Source organism: Camelus ferus, chromosome 3 (genome assembly GCF_009834535.1).
Source record: "Camelus ferus isolate YT-003-E chromosome 3, BCGSAC_Cfer_1.0, whole genome shotgun sequence".
NCBI lineage: Eukaryota > Metazoa > Chordata > Mammalia > Artiodactyla > Camelidae > Camelus > Camelus ferus.
Genome location: NC_045698.1, coordinates 47570261 through 47594078, shown reverse-complemented (window position 1 = coordinate 47594078; position 23818 = coordinate 47570261). Strand labels below are relative to the sequence as shown.

The window sequence follows — 23818 nt, the reverse complement described above, 5'->3', positions numbered from 1 at the left end:
TGAGAAGCTCACTGACAATGAGTGCCAGGTGGGATGGAAGCTGGTGGCTGGAAGGGAGATTAGCAGCCCTTCACTTCCATTTCGGTTGGGCAAGATCTTCTGAAGGGAACACTATGCTGAGGGCTCTCTGGAAAACATAAAGACTTGACACAAATGACTCTAAAATTAGGGAAAGAGAAGTGAGATCCTCAATGGTGAACTTGAGAAAGTCTAGTGCTTCTTGGAGCCAGGGGAATTTTTGAAGTGGAATTGGGGGAAAGAAATTTGGGGGAAATGGGGAAGACCCAGAAGATTTTGATTATTTGACAGCATTTGCTCCCTTAACATGATTTCTCTCCTTCTCTCACAATTTAGTTTAACTCTTCTCAAGGTGGGTAGGTTTCATGGACAAGTACTTTGAAAAATATGAAGGCAGCTTCTTTCCCTTCCCTTTCACAAATAAATCACACAGTTCTGGAGATAACTGTAGGGAAATCAGTTTTCTGGGGCAGAATTTTGGCCCTGTTTTGGCAAATGTGACTTCTTTGGTTCATGAAGGATGATTTTAATGATCGAAACAAATAATGCTAAATGTAAACCCAATTACTGCTTTTTATAATTGTATTTTCCGTACTAGACAGGAAATAAAGTCATGGTGCTTTTGTGTGTTGATATAAGCCTCTTTTTCTCTTTTACTTCCCCTTTCTAGTCCTACCTGTCATCTCTCACCATTTTTATGTTTTAGGATCCCGGAGGGAAAGGAGGAGCAGGTGCAATCCAAGAAATTGCTGAAGGCTGGTGATGGAGGCAAAGCCCCAGTGTTGGTGATGGAGGCAAAGCCCCAGTGTTGGTCCTGGGGCTGCGTGCACATGGTGGGGAAGGTGCATCCCCACAGCATGGTGGCGAGTCTTCCAGACCTGTCTGCAGCTCTTCCTGTAACCAAGAGGCCTTTTCCTGTGTTTGAACTTACCCTCAATGGCTGTCCTACCAAAGGTAAACAGCAGTGGTCTAAGCAAACTGCTCTTTTTCCAAAAGAAAGCTTTTAACTTTTCTTTTGGCGGGGATAGAAGGGGGTTGTTTGAGGACTGGGTGGAGGAAGAGAGGGGTGACGTGAGACCAGAGGAAACCCAAGTGACCCCAAGCCCTGCCCTGTGTGTTTTTTTTTCTTTCTTTCCTTCTTTCTTTTTTTTTTTTTTCTTTTCACCTCCCTCATTATTTTTGGCTGGCTCCTTTGTGCAGCTTGCCTTCTATTCACTGACAGCTGCTTTGAACATCAGTCAGACCAGGTCATCTGCCAAGCTGTGCGCCCCTGGTCACATCACTCTGAGGCCTCCGGTTTGTCAGCTTCAAAGTGCCTCACAAGTGGTGACTTGCCTCCTTCGGGGTGAACATTAAAGAAGGGGAAGCCTGGACAGACTCAGGATACCACTGGAATTAAGGCTGGAAGCTTCTATCTCATTTTGCAGAGGAAGAAATCAGGACCAAAGAAGAGCGGTGAAAACTACTGCCAGGCCTTGTGGCCAGTAAGTGGAAGGACGGGGGCCAGGTCTGCTCATGGTTAATCCCTGGGGGTTTTTCCCAGTCCTGGCATTTAAAACTGCATTTGTCATGGAGTCAGCCTGCCTCAAGAGTGCCTCAGTGACAGTGACATTTGAGAGGGGATGGGGGTAGGAGAATGCTTAATGGATGGAACTCTACCCTCCTCCCCAGGGGAGTCTCTTCTCTTTGGTCTCATTCATTCATTCACTCACTCATTCATTCAACAAATGTCTATTGAGCCGTTACCATGTGTCCAGTGACTCCCAGACACTGGAGACACAGTAAGGAACCAGCAAAGGCTGGATGCCCATGAAACTTACATTCTGTTGTCTCTATTAGTTCCTACGTAAGATTACTTTTTGATCAAAGGGTTCTGTAACTTTTTTTTTTCTTTTGAAGAAAATAAACTCTCTTAATATCTAGCTTTCAAATCATTGACTGGTACTCATCACACACTCACAACACTAAGTAGAGATTTTGCCACTACATAAAACAAATTAGCTGCTGATCTTCCAACTCCTGACTATGTAAAATCTATGAAGAAGAGACACCTGAAAAGAAAGTTTGCCCAGATAGTGTCACCTCCACTCACTGACTGTGGGAGAGAAATGAAGAAACAAACCGAAGATATAGATAGTAAGCTGAACTCTTATAGTCCTTTATAGCAATACCAGGGGTCACTACTACATTCTCTTCTCAGGAATTCCATGTCGAATAGGATGAGCATATGATCCTTTCAAACTGACCCCCTTTGTTTCATGGTGGGTGGAGGTGGGTGTAGCAGTTAACAGCCTTGTTGAGTTTCAGGGTCAAACTTGTGATCGCCACCAGCAAATATTCCCACATGGGAATTTTGGTTTGAAAAGTTAAGGCCAAAAGTTGTAAACTAACAGCTTCCCCGGTGCTAATGTATTAATTATCTTTTAGGGTATAGCAAATTGCCCCAAAGTCTAGTGACTTAAAAAACAAATATCTATTATCTCACAGTCTCTATGGTCAGAAGTTCAGGAACAGCTTAGCTGGGTGGTTTGGCTCAGGAGCTCTTGTGAGGTTGCCATGGGAACATGGCAGGGGCTGCAGCCGTCTGAGGGCTTGACTGGGCTGGATGAGCCGTTGCCAAGATGGTGTACTCACAGGTCTGTCCCAGGAAGCCTCAGTCTCACTGCATGTGGCCCTTTCCACAGGTTACTTAAGTGTCCCCATGGCAAAGCAGCTGATCTCTCCCAGAGCAAGCAATCTAAGAGTGAGAGAAGAGAAAACCCTAATACCTTTTATGACCTGGTCTTCTAAGTCACTCCTCATCCCTTCTGCCTTATTCTATTTTTAGAAACAAATCACTAGGTGGGGGAATTAGACTCCATCTTTCAAAGAGAAGAATATCAAAGAATTCATGGGCATATTTTAAAACCATCAAATTCAGGCTCCCTTCACATTTAAATTTTACTTTTTCTTGTAGAATCTTAAACAAATCACATTTCATTTGTGAATACTTCACTGTATATTTTAAAAGCAAACCACTATACCATTATCATACTCCTAGAGATGAACAATAATTCCGTAATATCTTTTAAAAACAGCCTGTTTTAATGCTAAAATTTTTTAAATCAAGAAATTCCACATAAAAGTTCAGATTTCTGGCCTATTTTTAAAAATAAGATGATTTGGTCACACTAGGCCTATGTTCTCACATGGTCACAAATCACTTTAGATGGGACATGGACTCTTCGATTTGCCCTGACCCCCACCATACCCTATTGTGTTACACATGGGACACTGATTAAATGAGCCTGCCTGGTTCATTTAATATTTGAGTTTACCACTGGTCTAGATCCAAGGAGGCTGAAAGGTGCACCAGTGGGGTTGAAGAAGGGGAAAGCCTGACCCTGGTGTGAGTTGGATCCCAGAAGATTAGGAAAGGGACAGGTTGCAGTAACCTTGGGTCTCACCTACGTAGGGCTGTAGAGATGACAGAAATAAGTGTAGAGAACTGGTCAACATTCGCTTGAAGATTGAGTGGACTTTCCTGTGATAGAACTTGGCACTGAGGGTGTAGAGACATGAGCAGAACCAGTCACTTCTGAGGGGACCATGAATCAGCCAACAGGGATTGAGGCTCAGTGCTATTTTCTTACGGCTGTGAAAGTCCTGGGTCTGTTTCAACCTAAGGAAGGGTATGTGAGCCATGAAGACTAATGGTATAGACCTGTTAACCAACTTTATCAAGGAAGGGGAACTCTAATCATATTTAATGTAATGTATAAAAATAAAGTTATTTGTTGTCTCTTATGTGCCACTGACACACAGGACCTTAGGGTGCTTGGAAAGAGCCTGTAAGTAGAAGAAAAGGCCTTTACGACCACGCTGGAGGAAGACTGAAAAAAACAAGCCTACTGAATGATGGAAGTGAGAACTGGAGGAGGATGCTTGCTCACCTCTGGCCTGACAGTAAACCCACAGGTGCTTTTTAATATAACTCCTGCCATTCCCCAACTTAAAAATACACATTTGCTTCTATCAGATATTTGGAGCTCAGAATGCATTTTTCTGTAGAAACCACATGTTCCTTGGTGATTAAGTCCACAGGTCAGTCCTTAAGATTTAGTCCTGTAACTAAACTGTAACACTATCAATCTGCCATGTGTAACGGACTTTCTTTAGAGAATTTCAGCCCAGGTTCTAACATGGAATACTCTGCTAGAGTACATTTTCCCCAACCCAAGTAGTTCAAACACTGGGTTCTGTTCCATCCCTCAGACTCAGCCCTCCCGGGCCAGCTTTGAGAACACCACCAGCTTTTCAGTAGCAGCACTTGGTGTGCGCTAGAGGAAGGGGAACTCCACTGAATGAAGGTTAAGAAAAGTAGATACTGGGATACACATGAGGACAGTGACAGCAAAATGTAAGCAGACCAGGAGGCTGCAGGGGAGCAAAGGCAGGTGAGTACTCAGCTTTGGAAGCTCTGGAAATTGGCGGTGGGCACATGGCAGAAGGTGTTTCTGTTCAAAAGTGTGACTCTTTGGTAAGCCGGCTGTTTGTGTGCCAGGCACTGCCTGTATTCACTCCCCAGTAAATTCTTGTCACGTAACGTATCAGCGTGGCTCTCAAACCTTTCCATCTCTTGGCCTCCCTAGGCACTGACGCGTCCACCTGCATCTCCTGATAGCCCTTCTTGTCACCATCAGATTTAGACTAGACTTTACAACTCTTTATCTGCTTCCACCCTTGCCCTTCCACAATCCATGCTTTGCGCAGTGACCAAAATAGGCCTTCTGAAATGCACATCCGATCACGTCCCTCCCCTGTGGAAAATCTGTAATGATTTCCCATCTATTTTAGGATCAAGTTCAGAATCTGAACTCAGACTCACCAGTTGCCCCTTGCATGAGCTGCTGCCTCCCCGGCACAAGCCTGCGCCTTCTTCAGGTCTCAGTTTATATGTCATTTTCTTAGGAAGACCTACCCTGACCTTTTGTCCAGATTTAATTAGTACCTGATTAAAAGTTCTCCAGACTCCTAGATTTCCTCTTCAGAGCACTGACTGCAATTATGGTTGTTTAGGTATCCAAGCATGATTTGTTTAATTGAAAGTGTCTCTCCTCTACCAGGAAATAAAATCCGTAAGTGCGTTATCCACATCTAGCATGGGTCCTTCTCGTCCATAACACATACTCACTAAATGGTTGCAGAATAAGCTTCTGTGTCATAAATGTTTACCTTTTATATTATAAAACCTGTTATTCTCCAATTCTCGGAGCTGTTTTTTATTTAGAGGGGAGGACAATTTTGCTTTGTGGTTCAAACAGGGTACTGTTTAAATCTTCTTAATTTTGTGATATTGGGGAGCATTGTAACATCTCCGTGCTTCAGTTTCCTCATCTATTAAAAAAGAAGAGGGGATAAAGGACAATAATAGCACCTACTTTACAGGGCTTTTGTGATGATCAAGTTTAAGTTGTGACATGGAGAAGGTTTAGAACAGTGCCTGGACATAGTAAGTACATGAAAGATTTTCGCTCCTGTTCTTCTTTACTCCTAAGACTATGAAAAATCAGTGTTACATTAGGTGTTGGTATCATCTCCACTTGTCAGATGAGGAAACAAATGCATAAAACAGATTTTCTTAAGTAAGTTGTTTGTATGAATCCTTCATATCGTCTTTTCATGCGAAACAACAAAACAAAACAAAACAGCTAGAAAGAAAGAAAGAAATGCATGTTCTCACATTTTGGGAGCTGTGACTTGGAGGAGGATGTTAGGGCTTGGCAAGACAAAGAATAAATCAAAGAAACAAAGGAAGTTTCAGAGCAGTTTCAGGACCAGGACTTGGCCATCTTATCTGCACATTAGCATAAGAAAATATAGCCTGTTCGTGAGAAGCCCCATGAGGGAGGAGAAACCCAGTTTCCACAGCATCTGAAAGGGAGATGGTGAGCCAATGATTCGTGACTCAGAGCTGCAGGAACTAGCATCTCCAGGTTGCAGCAAGAAGTGAGAACCGTGGTCCCAAACTGATCCAGAGCTCCTCAGGAACTCTACCATGTATCTCTAAGTGCATCACTATGTTTTCAAACCAAATCCATTTGAATTTTTTAAAAAAAAACCTATGCCATGCGTCCCATATAAGAGGACATGTGTGCCAAAGAAACCAAGCGAAAAATTCTGAATCACTGGAGTGGACAGCCTTCCTGGAGAGAGGTGAGTCCTGCACCAGGCTTTTGAAGAGACATCTGGCTGGGACAGGAATATTCCTGGCAACCCATTAGTAATGGCCCCAAACTAGAAACATCTCAAATGTCATCTTTGGTAGAGTGGATATATAAACTGTGGTACAGTCACAGAATGAAATACTCTCCAGCAATGACATGGATTGAGCCATAACTAAACTCAACCATAGAGATGAATCTCAACAAATATAATACAAAACAAAGTATATATTATTTGATGTCATTTGTTATGTAAACCAGGTAATCTACATCTATGTCAGGTGTGACAATTTAGGACCAGGTGACCCTTGAGGAGAGGTAGAGCCTGGAGGGCCACAGGGGTCTCCTGTTCTGTTTCTGTTATTCAGATGCATTCCTTTGTAAAAGTTTACTGGTATGTATGTACATTTTTCTGTGTGTGTACTGTTCTGAACATATGTTACATTTCAATCCATTTTTCACTACCCCACTCTTCATGGCCAGGGGTCAGATTAGTCCTGGGGTGAACGGATAGCCCTAGAGTTCTGGATAATCAGAGGGTGGACAAGTACCAATTAGGATGCTTCAGAAATGGGAAGCTATTTTGAGTAAAGCTCTTGTTTCTGCAGTACTGGTTCTGAGTCTTTGGTCACTGCTTTGTCTTACTGAATTTTACCCTTGGTTTTTCTGCTTGTTCCCTGATCTTGCAGCCCCCTTTGTCTCTAGTCACATGATCTCTATGTCCAATGCAATGTAGGCCTTACCTGCTAAACCAGAGGCCTGACCATAGTCCTCGTCACTTTTCCTCAGCTGTCTGCAGTAAAACATCCATCCCCTTCAATTCCCATCAGAAGCTGAATAAATCATGAGATGGCTGGAAAGTAAGCTTCACCAGCGTGAGTGACCTGGTGAGACATCTCTCCTGTGAAACCTGATGGGAGGGGCTTAGGAATTTCAGCTTCTAGACACCCACTGTATAATTTTACAAGTATTAGAGGATCCTCTTCATCTGACTGGCAGAGCAGGGAAAGAGGGAGAAGCCTGCTCTATGAGTCTCACAGGAGGGTTACAAGGAGCTGTATGAGTAGAACAGCTTGGCACAGGCAGGGCTGAGAATCCCTTTTGAAAACCGTGGCTGACTCACCTAAGACTGGTGCTGCCTCACAGGATTTTGAAAACACTAAAAATCACCTCCCAGCTTTTCCAGGGGGCTGTCGCCAGCTGCCAACTGGATGCAGCTCCATGACATCAAAGCCGTCCGGCTCAGAGGGCTCCTGTCCCCATGCAGGCTGTCTTAGGGCGGGTCAGCTGGCCTGGAGAAAACAACACGCTTCAACGTGACGGTCCCCACATTCTGCAGACTTGAAAGGGAAATCCTCTGGATTCTGACTGGGCTCCTGGGGCTCAGCTCTGGCCCTGCCCTGAGGCTGCAAGAGGAATGAAAATATGGAAAGGGCTGCATGTTGCTGTCATTGCTTCTCCAGGTGATCAGAGGCATTTTCATCCTGAAAGGATTTTGCAGCCTGAGCTTCTTTGCTCCTTCATGTCCCCTCATTACCTCTGCTGACTGGGGCCTCAGAAACCCAGCCCAGCCTTTCCCTGTCTCACCCTCACCTTCCTCCCACCTACTTCCACTTTTATTGTACATTTCAGCAGAGCGCTTCTTAAACCTCACACTTACTCAGATGGTTGCCCCCAGTATTGCTGCTGCTTTACAATCAATTCCTATTCCTCCCCACTCCACTCTCTCATGCTCTTCTCTTGCTTTCTTTGATGTTCACTTTCATGTTCCTCCCTAATTCTACAAAGGCAGGATATAGAGGAAGGCCAGCAGAGAGCAAAGAGCACTAGAGCTGAACCAGGGGACAGATGAGCATTTTGGATTTTGTCACTGATGTATGTGACTTTGGGCAAAGGGTACAGACTCTTCTCTGTGTGTTCACGTGCTCACGTGTGCATGGGGTTGGGTCACCCGTGCCGGAAATCCAGTGCCATGTATTGTGCCAGCATTGGTGTCATGGGAATGCAGAGAATAAGACTCTGTCCTGGCTCTTACAAACCTACTGAATAACATTATGTGCTTTCTGATACACATGTACACACACACACACACACACACACACACACACACACACACACATTCAGATATATTGATTGATAATGGGGGAAGAAAACTGGATAAATGAATGATTTATAGCCCATAAGATACAATAAAATCTTACAGAGAGATTGAATCAGAGTCTTTCTGTCCCTGAAGTCACTTGAATTGCTTCTTGTGTTCAGGTGTAACTCTCCACCCCATTTTTTCATAACTGGGTAAAATAAGGAAGCACTTAAAGCTGGTTTTTCTTTTGCTGCCACAAAGATCTGCATAACTGCTGGTTCCTGTTTGTGGTGAAAAATGGTCTTAACCAGATGAATGAAGGGCACAAGACACACGACACAAATCAGAGAATTTTAAACCATGCTATTCCTCAGTGCAGCGAACCCTAAGCAGAGTTCACACCTGCCCCCTGAACTCCTAAGACCCCTAATTTGGTAAAGGATATCCCCAATATTTTCTCTCTCCTTCTCTTCAGCCTTCCCATCACTTTTCAAAAACTGTGGCTGACTTACCTAAGACCTGTGCCACTTCACAGTATTTTGAGAACAAATTAGAAAGCACCTTCAAGTTTTTCCAGAGGTGATTAAATACAAGAAGTGTTAAGAATGTAAAGGCTAGGACATTGTAAATAACAGTTCTGAGATAACCCTATCCAGCAGCAGTGTGGCAAGTTGCTCTTTTGTTTGTTTGTTTTTTATCCATCAGCAAAGATGGAAGCTTGCCATGGTCCATTTCATGAAGCTCAGTGACCAGTGCATAAATCTGCTATTTGATCCGGGAAGAACTGTAAGGATCTAGAGTCAGACTGAAAAATTACAGCAACGCCAGTGTTTCAAAGAGCCTAGGAAGAGCCCAACTGTCCTGGCTGACCTGCACGCCTGGCCCCCTCAGGCTGCAGGTTTGCCTCAGTTAACACAACAGACCAAACTTGCCTTCGCTCAGAGTCGACATGACGTGATTTGTTCCCCTTTGGCTGTGTCAGTTCTGCAAACTAGATACTAAAGGCTGCAAGCTCAGGAGAGTCTGCCTTTCTGGAACACCATTTGTTTGGACAGGCCAGGCCAGTAAGGCTTTTCATCTCTTTAAAGCTCCCAGGGCAGAGAGCATATTTGAGGAATTCCTTTTTTCAAAGATTTTTTTTTTTTTTGCCCCTTCCAACATTTTGTTTAAGAGAAAATGAGATGTCTATCTTCTGTTTCCTTATTTTTTTTCAGGAAAGCAAAGGGTTGTTGACTTCCTCCCTCTCCCCTCCCTTCCTTCCTTCTTCCCGAAGGTACTCATCTGAGAAAAAGAGAACGAAGTATTGTTCCTGTTCTCTTTCTTAAGTCATTTGAAACACTGTCCCTGCGAGTTCTTTAAGTTCCCTGCAATCTGTACACAAGAGAAAGAGGGAGAGAGAGGGAGAGAGACAGAGAGGCAAGGGATCAGGTAAAGCACGGGGGCTGCCGCAGCCATTCAGACTCAGGAGCTGGTAAGTTACCCATGCAATTGTTTCTACTTCCATTTCAATGTCCCTGGGATGGAGACTGCTGTGGGCATCTTCAACAGAAAATGCCTTACTGGGTATAATCTTTAATCGAAGGGCACGACTAAAGGATGGCCCAGAATTTAAGCTTGTACTTTTTTTTTCCCCCTAAGGAGAATACTGATGTTTTGCAGAGCTAAGGCTGGCAGAACTGGACATAGAATTGCACTGGGGCTAAGGAGGACATTGTGTTAAATCTGAATTTTGGCACAGATAAGGTGGCCGGGTTAACCAGGAGCCACTGGAGTGTGTGATGTATCTTACTGGAGAATTCACTCTTTCTAAGTGCTGTGTCCTGGGAACCTTATCAGGGTGTCTGCTAAGAATTGTGGTTTGCTCTGGTGCTTTTGTTAGCCGTTGTCTAGATTGAGGTGCCTTCTCTTGTTCTTTTCTTTTCATCCAGCATCCCTCCAAAAGATGAATGTTAATTTATGACTATTACTCTGCATCACTGAGGTAGGAGGGAAAAAAGAAAGGACTGTCACTTTGAATTGTGCCACATGGGGGGTGCTTATATGTTCAGGTTCCACATGTGGGTTGAGTGTAAATGTATTATCCACCGTCAATGGAAGATGTCATCTGCCACACAAAAGAAGGCAAAGCTTTGGAGGCATGTAGCTTTAGTTTTGGAAAACAACAAGCAACTAGAATAGGAAGATTGAGATCGATCACTATCTACAAAGGAATGAAAAACCAAGCTATGTATTGAAAAATATTGACCCAGTGCCTGGTTTTTCAAGCACCAGATAGAACACAGCTAACTAGTCAAGCTTATACACAGAACTAGTTTTAAAAGTCTAACTTACTTCAATTAAATTTGTCAGAAAGAATAATGTTACAAAGAACTCATCATGGTAAGCTACAAGGGAGCCAAGATCACATTGTCAAAAACAGGCCAGCAAGGTCGCTGGCAAAGACTGTGTATGTTTACTAATGTTAATCATTCAACTTAGAGAGGCTGGATGGTGAAAGACAAAGAACAGAGGGTTTTTTTTTAATATTCATTTCTATGAAATTTACTGATAGAAGTCATCTGGGAGGTGAAGAGTGTGATAAAAATAGCTGGCCTCTCATTTATAAATTAATTTGGCCCGACTATGCATTAACTACAATCAAGTAATTAATCTTTATTCAAAACCGAACCATCATCTTAATAAGAGTAAGAAAATATGATAGAACTGGACTGTTACGTAGGTTTTGTTCCATTAGTCAGACTTCTTTTTTCTTCTTTTTTCAAGCAACTTTCCTTAGGGGCACTATAAAATGAGCAAGGGAAAAGAGACATGATTAGAATTTCCCTGCTTGAGGAGGCAAAATTATGCTAATATCAGTTGAAAGCTGTTTCCTAGTTACCCCACTTCATAGACCTTCAGGTCAAAAGATACCTGGGACTGATCAGTTTTGACATTTTGCATCTTATCAGCAAGTGTGACCCCAGTAGAAAACTTAGGGCTGCGATTTTGACTTGCCTCTTTCAGTTTCATTTTTCCCTTGATAAGGTGTTTAATTTTATGCCCAAATAAAACAACTCTCTAGTTTGGGGTATTGAATCAAAGCATCAGACACAACACAATATGAACTAAATGACAGCTGGATCCACACTGACTAAAGACAGGTTAGGCAAAAGTTAGGTATGCCAATGGCGCAGAAAACAGCCCTCCTTGAGCCTGTGTCTTCATTGTGGCCCAAGATTAAGGAGCTCATACTCAGTATTTCCACTTAAGTTTTTCAGTCATGGCCATGAGAATATTTGTTGGATACTGGGGGAAAAAATTTGGCTCCCTAAAGAAAAAAAGCCGTTGACTAGTTTAGCCTAAGTGCTACCAATCTGTCTTTACTCAACTCCAAGGAGTGAGTTGGCATTTGTGGAAACTTCCAGGGTGTGATTCTTCTTTGGGGTCATCACAGGCTCTTTTGTGATATCATTAGGGGAACTCCAGCTTGGAATGAGCCAGAATTTGACACACAGAAGATTTCAGTAATTAATTTGTGCCCAAATTGTACATATAACTAAATTACAAATTTGTCATATAAATGTTAAATTATGTTAGGATGTGTCCTGTAGGTCTGTGTGCTGGGAGGTAAATCAAATTAGAGCAAGCAGAGCATCAAAAGCACGGGCTTTGTTGTTATACAAATCTGGGTTTGAATTCCAGGTTTGTCACTTACTGTGTAACACGTATTTCAGCCTGCTAATTAACCTCTCTAAGTCTCAGTTTCCCCTAATGTAAAACTGCATCAACAAATAGAGTTGTTGTGAGGATTAAGTAGGATTATTTATGTAACGCGATTAACACAATGCGCGGCAGGTAGTAGGAGTCAACGAATGTCAGCTGTAATTTTTTAAGTCATATATTAATACTCAAGGGTACTGTCTCTTTTGAATGTAGAGAGTAGACTATATCCCCTATAATTTGTGTCGTTAGCCTTGATCAGTACTATACCAAGCGTCTATCAGAATAAAAATTATCCCTCATAGCTCTGGAGTTGGGCACATGTCGAATGAAACTATCCTGAACCCCAAATTCTTAACCCCAAATTCTAAAGCAAAGGAAAGCAGAGTTTAATGCTTTGATGTTCATCTCCGCTAATGGTAGAAACACCAGATTTAGCCTCACTGAAATGCCAGATTAGCATCAACAGTGGGGAGAGTTTGTCTTGGGATAAAAGTCTTTAACTTAGATGAATGTTTGAAGAAACTGCATGATGTTGTAGACGTTTTGGTCTCCCTTTTACCCACTTCCCCAGGCTCTGTGCCGTTGGTGACCTTTTCCCTGGCCGTGGAGGGCTGGAGACTTTTTTTTTGGAGACCATCGTGGCAGTTCCATGACTCAGCCAGAGAGAAAAGGACTTGAAATGACATGTTCTCCCACACCGAGGGCTAGGCACACTCAGAGATCCCTCTCCTCAAATGTTTTAGTAGCAAGTCATTCATTTTATCACCAATAAATTGAACACTAGTATCACCGCAGAGGGGTGAGAGTGTGTATGTGTGTGTGTGTGTGTGTGTGTATGTTCAATCCAACTGCTATTTTTCTCTTACTCTAAACTTTAAAACCTACATGCTGGCTAGTCTGTCAAGTAATAATGATACTTTAGCTTAGGTCTTAGCTAAACTTCCCTCTCCAAAAGCAAAACACATAACCACAACAAGAACCAAAAATCTACCACCAATAACCCAAACCTTTGAGGTTATTTTGTTAGAATAAGAGGTTCTGATGCAGTAGAGACTTATCTGGACAACTTAACCTCAGACAGCAAATTGAAGCTGGGTTGTTCTACCGTAACATGCAAAAGCTGTCTTCTAAGGTGGCTCAGAACAGGAGAACAAAGACCAGATTGGGGGTCAGAACACCTCTGCTCTGTTCTGTCCAACCTCAGCTGCCCCTGGTCTGTGTGACTTGACAGGTTTCTTCACTTGCTTGGACCTCAGTTTTCTCTGTAAAATGATGATGTTGAACCAAATCAGTGATTCTCAAGGTGGTCTCTGTGTGAGTGTGTATCAGAATTCACCTGGGGCTTGTTTACACTCTACTTCGCCCCCACCCACTGCACTAGATGATCTGTGAGACTCTGATGCTGACATCCTGTGATTCTCTAAAACAGATGGTCACTGTCTTGCTCCATCTTCTTCAGGATTGCATTGACATTAAATAAAAGTGTATGTTTTAAGAACCATGCTTTTAAGCATAATTTCTATTCAGCTTAGACGCTCTCTAGAAATTAGTTTTGAACATATCAATTGTTATTCTAGAAGTTAGTATTATGGAGTAAGGAATCTGCAGCCAATCTCATAAGTCTGATCAATGTTCTATAACCATATATAAATCATAAAAGAGCAATTACTGAGATTTATATATATTATAATTCTATATAAATAGAACTCTTTGATTGACTTCTGTATTATTGGTATCTTATTGTGAGCATACATTCTTTAATCAAGGAAAACGCAGATACTGTTTTTTTTCTACTCACTTAAAAATATTTGTAGGTTTAATCTCATAAGTTTTTTGGTTTTGTTTTTACCTTTTTACAATGTGTGCTGTGCTAAGCTTACTTTAGAAGTTAGATCCTTGTCCCTAAGTTAATAATGATACAGAAGGGTAAAAGATTGATAGTGGGGTTTGAAAAACCAGCACTCATAAGTCATGTTAAACCTGCTTTAATCATATGAAAAATCTGTAACTTACAGAAAAAGCTCTGATTGCCTTGATTTCATTTCTACCTAAATTGCTCGAATTTTTTTTCTCCTCTGTTTATACGGCCAATAAGTAGAACAGCAATGGACACGGGTCTCCACCTGACAGAAACAGAGAGACAACAAACATTTTGGTGTGCACGCTCAGAAATGGCTAGCTTAGTGACGGCTGTTCTCATTGACCGTTCAAATATCGTACACATACATATAGAACAATGGCATTTAGATAAAAAAATAAAAACGTGTCTTCATCAGAAGTTATGTGTGATATATAAGTTCACCAGAAAGTAAGTACCATGAGGACAGAGACTTCATTTGTTCTCTGCTGTATGCCTAGGGCCTGAAGTGGCACATGGCATAAAATGCACAACAAGTAGTTACTGAATAGATGACAATAAGTGAGCTTTCGAGTGAAATATGCTATCTTAATGCCAGATACAGCAGTTACTAAGTTAAAAAATCAGTCAAAATTTTTGGTGGTCTGGATAATGCCAAACTGCCAGCTTGCCATGTTTATTCCCTACCTGAACTGAGTGGAATTACGGCTCGTTCCACCATTACATACGTGGGGCTGCTAAATGCATATTAACCTGCCATCTTGGCAAAGACCCCACCCACATGCTCGTGAGAGACAGATCTTTATCAGATACACAGAAAAGACTGCTGGTTGCATTTTATTTTCCATTTGGTTTCTGGGTAGATGATGGGTTAGCACATTGTTTTTGGCAAGAGAGAGAGTGGTCATTTGTTTTTCTTTGACTAAAAGAGTTGTGAGCCAGGATTTAGCCTTGTAGGAAATGCTCAGCCCTCTCTGGTTTTTTTATAGGCAGGGCTGTAAATCCAAGTTAAAGGGATGCCGCTTGGGCTGAGTTTACACAAACACGAAGGAGTGAGTTCAGGGAGGGAAATGTGGCGCATAAAACCCTTTCCTTTATATAGTTAGGCAATAGAGACAGCCAAAATGAACAAATACTGGATTGAGGCAGTCTTGCACTTATTTGGCAAATTTAAAGTGGTAAATATAAGTATATAAATATAATAAAAACATTGGGGTCCTAGGTTTCTATTATTTGTGGTAGAAACTGAAAAACCTCTCTCTGTCCACATTGATAAAGCCTGTCTCTTTAGTACCAAGTCTCAGGGCACACAGAAGCAATTCTGACCCCTTCTCCTCTTTTCCTGTGATCCACTATGGCCCTGCTTCAACCTCATCCTGTGATGGCCACTGGTATTTCTGGGGGAATGAGATAACCACAGGAGCACCGCCACCACACAACATTTATGGAGGAGTCATTACCACATTGGGGCCTGCTAAGAACTTTACATACGTTATCTCACTTAAGCCTCCCATTCTAAGAAGTAGATGCTTTATTCTCCCCCATTTTAAAGATGAGGAAAGGCAACCACCTTGTTTAACAGATAAGCTAGATCAAGTAAGTGGTTTGCTCAAGGTCACTGAATTGATGTTGCTTATTTTCAGGTTTCTCATTAAGGAGGAAGCAGCTAATAATGTTTTTTTTTTTTTTTTTTTTTTTTGTTGTTGTTGTTTTGGAACTAAGTATCCCTTAAGGCATTGTTCCTCACATGTAGTCCAAGAACAAATGGCATGGTATCACCTGCTGGGAGTTTATTAAAAAGCAGAATCTCAGGCTGCACCCCAGACCTCTTGCATCAGAATCAGCATTTTAACATGAATCTCCACATGATTCAGGTACACACTCAAGTTTGAGCAGCACTGCCATGGGATTTCCAGTTGTGTACAACTGGTCGAGTACCTCTTCTTCCTGGAAGGACGCTGAGGTACTACTCTCTTCTCGTACTGTTGCTTTTAAATGTATTTTTTTAAACTGCTGAAAAAGCTGAACACCTCTTGGTGTGATGTTCCCAAAATACTTGTCACTGCCCCTGCTGGGTCTTCCTTACCCTGAGCCAGTAGCTTGTGGGATAGGCAGAGTCATAGGCCCCTCCCCAGATTCATTAGAGCCTTGGAAAGCCTAGGAATCCACCCAGGTGATTCTGATGTTTGATTCTGAGAACACACTTGAAAAACAATACCCCAGACCTTTATTCTCGGAGATTATTAGGGTTCGTTGGCATGGCGCTAACTTGCTGGCTGAGACCACAAAAACCATACCTAATGTTGCTTAGAGCTGAATAGGCACTAGACTTGTCCAGTAACACCAGAGGTACTTGACCAGCTTCTTCCTTTGAACACTGGAGAAAGGGGATCAGAAACCCTGCCACCTGCCTCTGGGAGAAGGGAGGGGTGCCTGGGTCTCCAGCATCACTGCGAAGGAGCACATGCCAGTACACCCTCCTCACTCTTCCCAGTTAGAAAACTCTGCGGAAAGAATCCTTAGAACTTCCTTTGCACTGGGGACTCACCGTTCTCTCTCAGAACAGAAATCAAGAAGGGGCTATTGTTGGAGGGGTGGGGAAAGGAAGCAGGGCCGGAAGAGAGTGAGGGAGAGGACCGGAATAGCCTCTGGTTTGCTTCAGCTGGGACAAAATGCCTCTCCCTGGATGGAGATGCTGGCTTCTTCCCCTTGATTGAGGCACTCTGGCCTTCTTCCACAGGAAGTGCAGGGAGAGAAAGAACTTGGAGTTTTCAAAGCTGTTTTACGGAACGCCCGCCACTACTTGCTTCTTGCTGTTTTTCTAATTTGGACAGTTTTCTTCCCTACAGCATAGTAGAGATCCCTTCCCTTCCTTCCACCCCATTAGCTTTTTCAGTTAAAAAAAAATGTACAAAGAGAGATCTTCCAGCATTATCCTAAAAAATGTATCTACTGAGCACTTTTAAGGTACTAAGGAGCACCATGACTAATCCATCAAGATGGGGTTCCTGAATTACTAGAGCTTGAACTCTCAGGGTGAGGGACATGCAGAAAGCTCTGCAAGGCTGCTCCTAGGTATACCCAGAATCCTGCCTTTTGCCAGATCTTAGAGAGTTGGGCAAGGAGGGACTATTCCAAGCATGATCTTTCTTTACACTCAGGAAATACCTAGTATATAATACAGCAAGCAAGTCAGGGTCTCCTCCGACATCATCCACAGCCCTCCAGCCCTCCAGCACTCCTGTACCCATCACATCTCAGCACAATCCCTCATCTCTGGCTCTGTCAAGATCCCTAGGAATGGAGAGTTCTTATCTCCTAGCTGTAGCCTGGGCCCGGTTCTGAATGGGGATGTTAAAGGAGTGGAGAGCCCAGTTTTTGGGAAAGAAGGTGCAGCCCAATACTACATCATTTTGAAGAAGACAATCCCATTTTAAACCTCTAAATGCTCACAGACCACTCTTTACACTGGCTCGTTTGTGCTCCTTCTGTGCCTCATAGAAGAGGAATTTCGCCATCATATGTTCAAGACTTGCAATTGGGAGGGACCTTGAGCAAATCCTATCCCAGAAGGATTAGCACATAAAGTGCCAAATTTATTTGCTCTTCAACCAATATGGATTTTGGGGGAGGAAGAGTTGGTTTACCTAATAAAGTACTATTTCTTCTAGATAATGGCACATGTGCCTTACACAGATAAGCTAAAATGAAATCATATGTCCACAGATATTCACAGCAGCATTATTCCTAACAGCCCCAAACTGGAAGTAATTCAGAGGTCCATCAACTAGCAAGTGGAAAAACAAAAGATGGTATATCTATGCAATGGAATACTACTTAGCAGTAAAAGCTTCTACTGTTACATGCGACAGTGTGAATGAATCTCAAAAACATCATGCTAAGTGAAAGAAGCCAGACACAACACTATTTAAGGAGCCAGATATACAATAAATACTGAATGATTTCATTTATATGAAATTTGGAAAGCACAAAACTATACAGACAGAAAGTAGGTTAATGGTTGCCTGGGGCTGGAGGTAGAAGCTGGGAGTGACTGCAGATAAGGGAACTTTTGAGGGGAGATGAAATTATTCTAAAATTGGATTTTGGTAATGATTGCACAGCTGTGTAAGTTTTCTGCAACTCATCACACACTTAAAAATGTATGAATTTTATATTGTGTAAATTATACCTTAGTAAAGCTGTTAAAAAATTGAAAAGAATGAATGAGGCAGCTCTACATGTTCTGATAATGGAGAAATCTCCAACCTGTGTAATTAGCTTTAAAAAAAAAAAAAAAAGGCAAGATTTTGCCAGGGTATTGAATGCTATTATTTTGTGTTAAAAAAAAAAAAAAGAAATCATGTTTTTGACATGCATAGACTATCTCTAGATGGATACAGTAGATCTGCTAATAGAACTTACCTTTGGGCAGGGGAGTGGGATGGCTGGAGTGGGGAACAAAGGTGTAAGGAAAAAATTTTCACTGTATATCCTTTTGTACTCAATCAAAACAGATTAATGAGAGAAGGAGAGAGGGAGAGGGAAATGGAGAGAGAGAGAGGAGTTTTGAAGCCACATCAGCTCTGTGATCATTGGCAACTGTCTGAGCCTTGATTTCCTCATCTGTTAAATGAAGGGATTGGAACAATTGACCTCTAAGGATGCTTCTGATATTAAGTTCCATGCTCTGATAATTTCTTTAAGGATGATCATTTCACACCTGTCTACATTCCTCTTGTCCTTTCCTTGCCAGCATATCACCCAATGACAAATGTAAAAGCCACAACCAAAGGCTTTGTTCCTTCTCATTCAGTTGCCTCTCAATGTATAGGGTCCCTATTCTCTTGGCAGTATGTAAAATATGGATGTCAACCAGGGTGAGAAGACAGCCCAGAAAGCCAAGTGTGAGAGGGGAGTGGCAAGGCAATATATAGGAATGGTCACAATCCGCGTCCTGGGGGCAGCTGCTTGAGATCAAGTCCCTACCCTCTCGCTTGCCAGTGGTCTGATTGTGGGTTTAATTTCTTCATCTGCATCACAAGTATAAAATGGCACCATCCTTTTAGAGTTTGTTGTGAGGGTTGAGTGACAGTTCATGTAATTGCTTAGCACAGTTCCTGCCTCATAGTAATATTCAATAAATATTAGCCCTTTTATATATTAATCTGAATTCCCCTGCTCATGGGACCTGGAGCTTTCCTGGGAGAAGGTGAAAAGAGGCATCTAATTTATCAAGCTATGTACTCAGCAGCAGCATAAACTGGGAGTCCTGGGGTGATACAATAGCCTTTTTTTTTTTTTTTCCTGTCCAACATAAGGAGAGAGACTGGAGTAATTTCTGTTGCCCCCAAGCCAGTATCATTGAGGGAAACTTCTTCCAGAATTCTATCCCCTGGAGTCAATTATATCCTGAAAATATTATGAATGCAGGCTGTAAAATTGCAAGACTGTGACATTATGCTGGGGGTTGAGCCAGTTAAGTTAAACAGCAAGTTTCAATTTGCATGATAAATGTGCCTTAAATTACATTTGGACCAAAATATCATTAAATATTAATATTAGGGCGATTGTATAACTTCCTCTCCATGGTAGTCATTCAATAAATATGGGTTTCAGCTTCAAACCAAACCAAACTAAACCAAAAATCTTCCATCCCCATGATGTACATAAGCCCATGTGTCCCAGCTTCAGTCTCAGCAAGGGATATACGTAAACTCAGCCAACCTGTGGGTCCCTGTAACTTCAGGTGTCTCATGCCTAGCTAACCATAGTTAGCAGCTCTCCCCCAAAAACAATAAAAAATATTTGACAGCTTTTAAGTGAACTGAATTTCCCCTGGGTGTGTAAGGTGATAGCGAACTCCATTTGCATACACTCACTGCCTTGTACCTTATCAGATCACATTCTAGAACTAGATTCCAGAAGGCATGGTTTAGCTTAGTGGGTTGCCCTGCCTCCTAATTCTTTCATGTGTGTCATTTCTTCCTAACTACATTGGGACCATATTTGTCAGAGACTGTGTTTTTAACTATTTTTGTACTCTCGAGGACAAGAGCCCTCCAAATTCTTGTTGGTCTCACATTAATTCTCTCTGAGATTCTTTGAAAAAGCTCTTAATATCCCCAATTTAGAGATGAGGAAACTGAGACTCAGAGAAGATAAATGATTCACTGACGTCATACAGCTCTGTGAATCTCTAGGGTCTGTGGAGTTATTGCAAGGAGTCAAGGGGTCTGTATTTAAAAGTCAAGTGCCTACTGTTTGCACACTGACTAAATAATGTTTGAAAGTATATGTAACCTCTGCTTTCAAATCTAGTTATATTGTAGTAATTAAAAATATAAAAATTAATTTAAAATGTTACTGAATTCAAAAGAGTTTTTGGTTATTTTGTATTTTTTTAACTTGCTGAGGATTTACAAAATGGGTGCATTTGTTTGTTTATCTGAAATTTACAAAGGGAGTCATACTGAGAAACCTGGGAACCATTGTCTGTAAAACAAAGCTGAGGTTCACAAATAAATTACAGGGAGGTACTCTGAATAATCTAGGTCTTCTGGTGGCAAAGAGATTTTCGACTACAAACTGCTACCTGTAGTATCTTTGATAGAAGTGTAGGAAACATCTGGAAGTAGTCATCATTATTATCTAATTTCTTCCTTCATCTAGCAGCTATCTCCTCAGACTCCTGGTTCTTTTCTTTATTACCTGTATGACCTTGGGTAATTTGCTTAACCTATTTGTGTCCTAGTTTCCTCATTGACAAAACAGGGAAAAGAGTAGTACCTTCCTTGTAGGATGCTGTGATGGTCATGTGATGCCTTAACACTCATTGCATAGGAAACCCTCAGCAAATGTGGTGGTTGTGTTAGGCACCACTCACTACTGTTTTTGACACATAGTTGGAACTTGATAGACATTTTGGGGATGAATAAGTGAAAATGTAGAAAAGGAAGAAAGGGCAATTCTAGATATGTAATTCCTCATCTACATTTCCTTAGTCATAGGCAGGCAGTTAGAACAGTGGCTTTTATGCAAATACTGTGTTTGGGAGTATTAGCTTCAGTGAGCTCAAGCAGACAGATGATGATGTTCCTATAGCTTCTCGTCCAGTAGCCTTTACAAACCTATCAGCTTTATGCATTAGATTCATCAAAGTGTGCATTTAAGGGATCAGGCAGGAAAAATTTGGGCTTGGAGCTGATGTCAAGTACAGGCTTTATTCCTCATTAAAAAACTCTAAGAGGAAACAAGACCAGTAGACCGTCTGATAGGAGGAGAGAAGCAATGCTTTCTTGCCACAAACCAAACTGCTGAGGACCACAGATATGAGAGGGTCAAAGGAAGTTAGCATGACCTTTCATAGCAGGCTCAGTGTTTATGTAGCTTAAAATGTCACTTCCAGATCATCCCATGGATAGTTGGATAGTTAATTAGCTTTATTCCATAAACAACCTTTGAACTGGTTAGAAACCGTCTTTTGTTTTTCTTTTTTCCAGTGTTTGTAAAGTGAGTTGTTGAAGGTAGGAGAAAAGAACCCATTGCTAGACTTTAAAAGATGGACTGTCTTGAGTTTCACTGCTGACTGACAGTTGTTTCTAACAAAGGTCTCAGGCAGAAGGGCCAATGAAGAGATAATCAGTTTCTCCAAGTTGGTTGCTTTTCCCAATACCAGGCAATAGGAATCCAAGCACCTACTGCTCCTTGGCTGTTCCATGTGGGCAAGGCTCTATGCTGGTGCTGTGGACACTAAAGTGAATAAAATGCTGTTCGAGCCTTCCAGAAGTTTCCAATAAACTAATAGTTATACTGAATGAAGATGAATATGCTTCCCTGTCACCTCCAGCTGTTAGCCTTGTTTCTACTCACTGGGACCACACAAGAGAAATCCAGTCCTTCTAAGTATCAGCTCTTTGAAGTATTGAAGCATAAGCTGTGAAGTCCCCAGACCTCCAACACACCTCCTTCTTAACATGCCAGTTCCATCAGCCATCTCAGTAAGGGGTGGTTTCACATCTCCTCACCAGCAGGGTGCACCCTTCTGTGTACACTCCATAAGATTGGACCCAGAATGCCCCATCCCTTCCATCCCAATGGTTTGGCCAGTGCACAGTGGAGCTGGGCTTTCTGAGGCCCATTTTCAGGGCTGCAGCAATTGCTGGGATTTTCCCTCAAATAGTCTAGATGAAAAAGCCTGGAGTAAAAAACTAGGAACTTGGAATAGGAATTACTGATTTGCCTTATTATTTTTCTAGATCCCCAGCCCTAATGTTGTTTCAGATCTTCCTCCTTCCTCTTCACAACCGTGAGAATATCTTCTTACCAGTGTTCTTAGGATGCCCAAATACTAGTATAGTTACTATTTATTGAGTGTTTGGGGTGGTGGGGGGTCAGGTGCTTTATATGTCTTATTTTATGAAATCTCATGATAACTCTGTGAGGTAATTTTTTTTTCATTGACATTTTCTGTATAAGGACTCTGATGTTCAGAGATTAAGTAACTTGCCACAGTTGGTAAGTGAAAGACCTAGAACTCAAACCCAGGCTGCCTATAACTTTCAAATTTGTGCTCCTTCTATGTCGCTCAGCTCTCTATGATATAACACATTGGAACATTCTGAGTTCTTTATCTGGCCATACCAGGTGCTCAGTAAATGCTGGTTTCCCTTTCTGTTATCACCTTCCTCTTCCTGCAACCAATGCAACCTAAGAACGAGGAAGAAGGTTGTGAGTTTCCAAAAGTATGTGCCAGACCCCTGAGGTGGCTGTGCAACATGAATTCCCACATGATGTGCCGTTAGCCATCCAAGCTCCTTCCATGGGGCTGTGGACCAGCTCTAAAGGGCCCCTGTTAACATCTGCTAAGCCAACTAGTTCTCTATCAGGGGAAGTCTAGAGATTCTTTCCAACCAATCCTCACCCCTTATAACTTCTTTCTCTTTCTTCAAATAATTCTATTTGCTCCCCAAACTCCAATTAAATTCAGTGTCTCTTGAGAGCTCCCAACACCTCAAACCTAGTCCTGCCTCCTTTGGACCTTTGGGTCCATAGGTCACGGCAAGATGTAGACAGCAAGTACCATCTCAGAAGGAGGAAGGAAGTCTCAGGGTGGGCTTCTCTTTGGCTCCTTCTACCCTCACTGGCGTCCTTTAGGCCTCTTTGAGAGCTCTCTGTTGTAGCACCTTCAGCAACTAACATACTGAAGTTCGGTAGTTCTCAACTAGGGGCAGCACAGCCCCCCTGGAGGCATTTGGAAACAGGGATGGTGCCTTTTGATTATCACAATGACCAGGGAGCACTCTTGGCATCTAGTAGTTGAGGATGGGCAGTGAACCCACACAAAATAACAACAGTATGTGCTCCGCTTGAGAAAGTCAGGACCATGACTGTTTTCTCACCATGTGCATCCATGCCCAGCACAATACCTGTCCCTCCACAGATGCTTAATACAAATCTTCTAAATGAATGTTCTCCTTTGTCACTTTCCCTTTTTTTCTGCATGTCTCTTATCTTACTGGAGGCTCTGAAATAGAGCTGTCTTGCTTGCCTTCAATTTCTGGAATTGACTTCAAAGGTGGAAGGCTTATTCAGCTCTATCACATATGTATATTCCATTCCTCTTTTCCTCTCTCAAAAATTTCAGCGATTTAGAGAATCATAGTCCTAATGAGTGTCTTCCAAACTGATCAACCATGATTTATCCTTTGAATAGGTCTCAAAGACATGGCTTTCTAGACTAGTTTTAGGTAGGAAAAATTTCCTCCAGTATGTATTTAAACACCTTAAAAATGCATTACACTGATGGCCTAATTAAATGAGTTGTTAATGAATAAGTCTAAGTGATTTGGCTAAAGCAGCATGGCCTATTGGCTTCCCCTCCCAGAGCCCATGAACATACAGCCTGGATCAGGTGGAGGAAGAGAGAGGCATCTTGAGAAGGCAGTGAGGAAA

General features: G+C 42.1%; 1 protein-coding gene across 6 annotated transcripts in view; it reads left to right on the top strand.

The window, feature by feature from the left end:
- The window catches only part of ZNF366 (zinc finger protein 366), a 266082-nt gene that overhangs the window by 195059 nt on the left and 47205 nt on the right, over nt 1–23818 (top strand). For 5 of the 6 annotated variants that reach the window (XM_032474051.1, XM_032474042.1, XM_032474055.1 and 2 more), the window contains 3 exons: nt 725–972; nt 1219–1502; nt 3823–3975. In XM_032474051.1, coding sequence (XP_032329942.1) covers nt 3939–3975 — 37 coding nt within the window. In that variant the 5' untranslated portion in view covers nt 725–972; nt 1219–1502; nt 3823–3938. Of the gene's footprint in view, nt 1–724; nt 973–1218; nt 1503–3822; nt 3976–9553; nt 9776–23818 lie in introns of those variants that run through there. The other variant, XM_032474069.1, reaches the window with a different exon arrangement.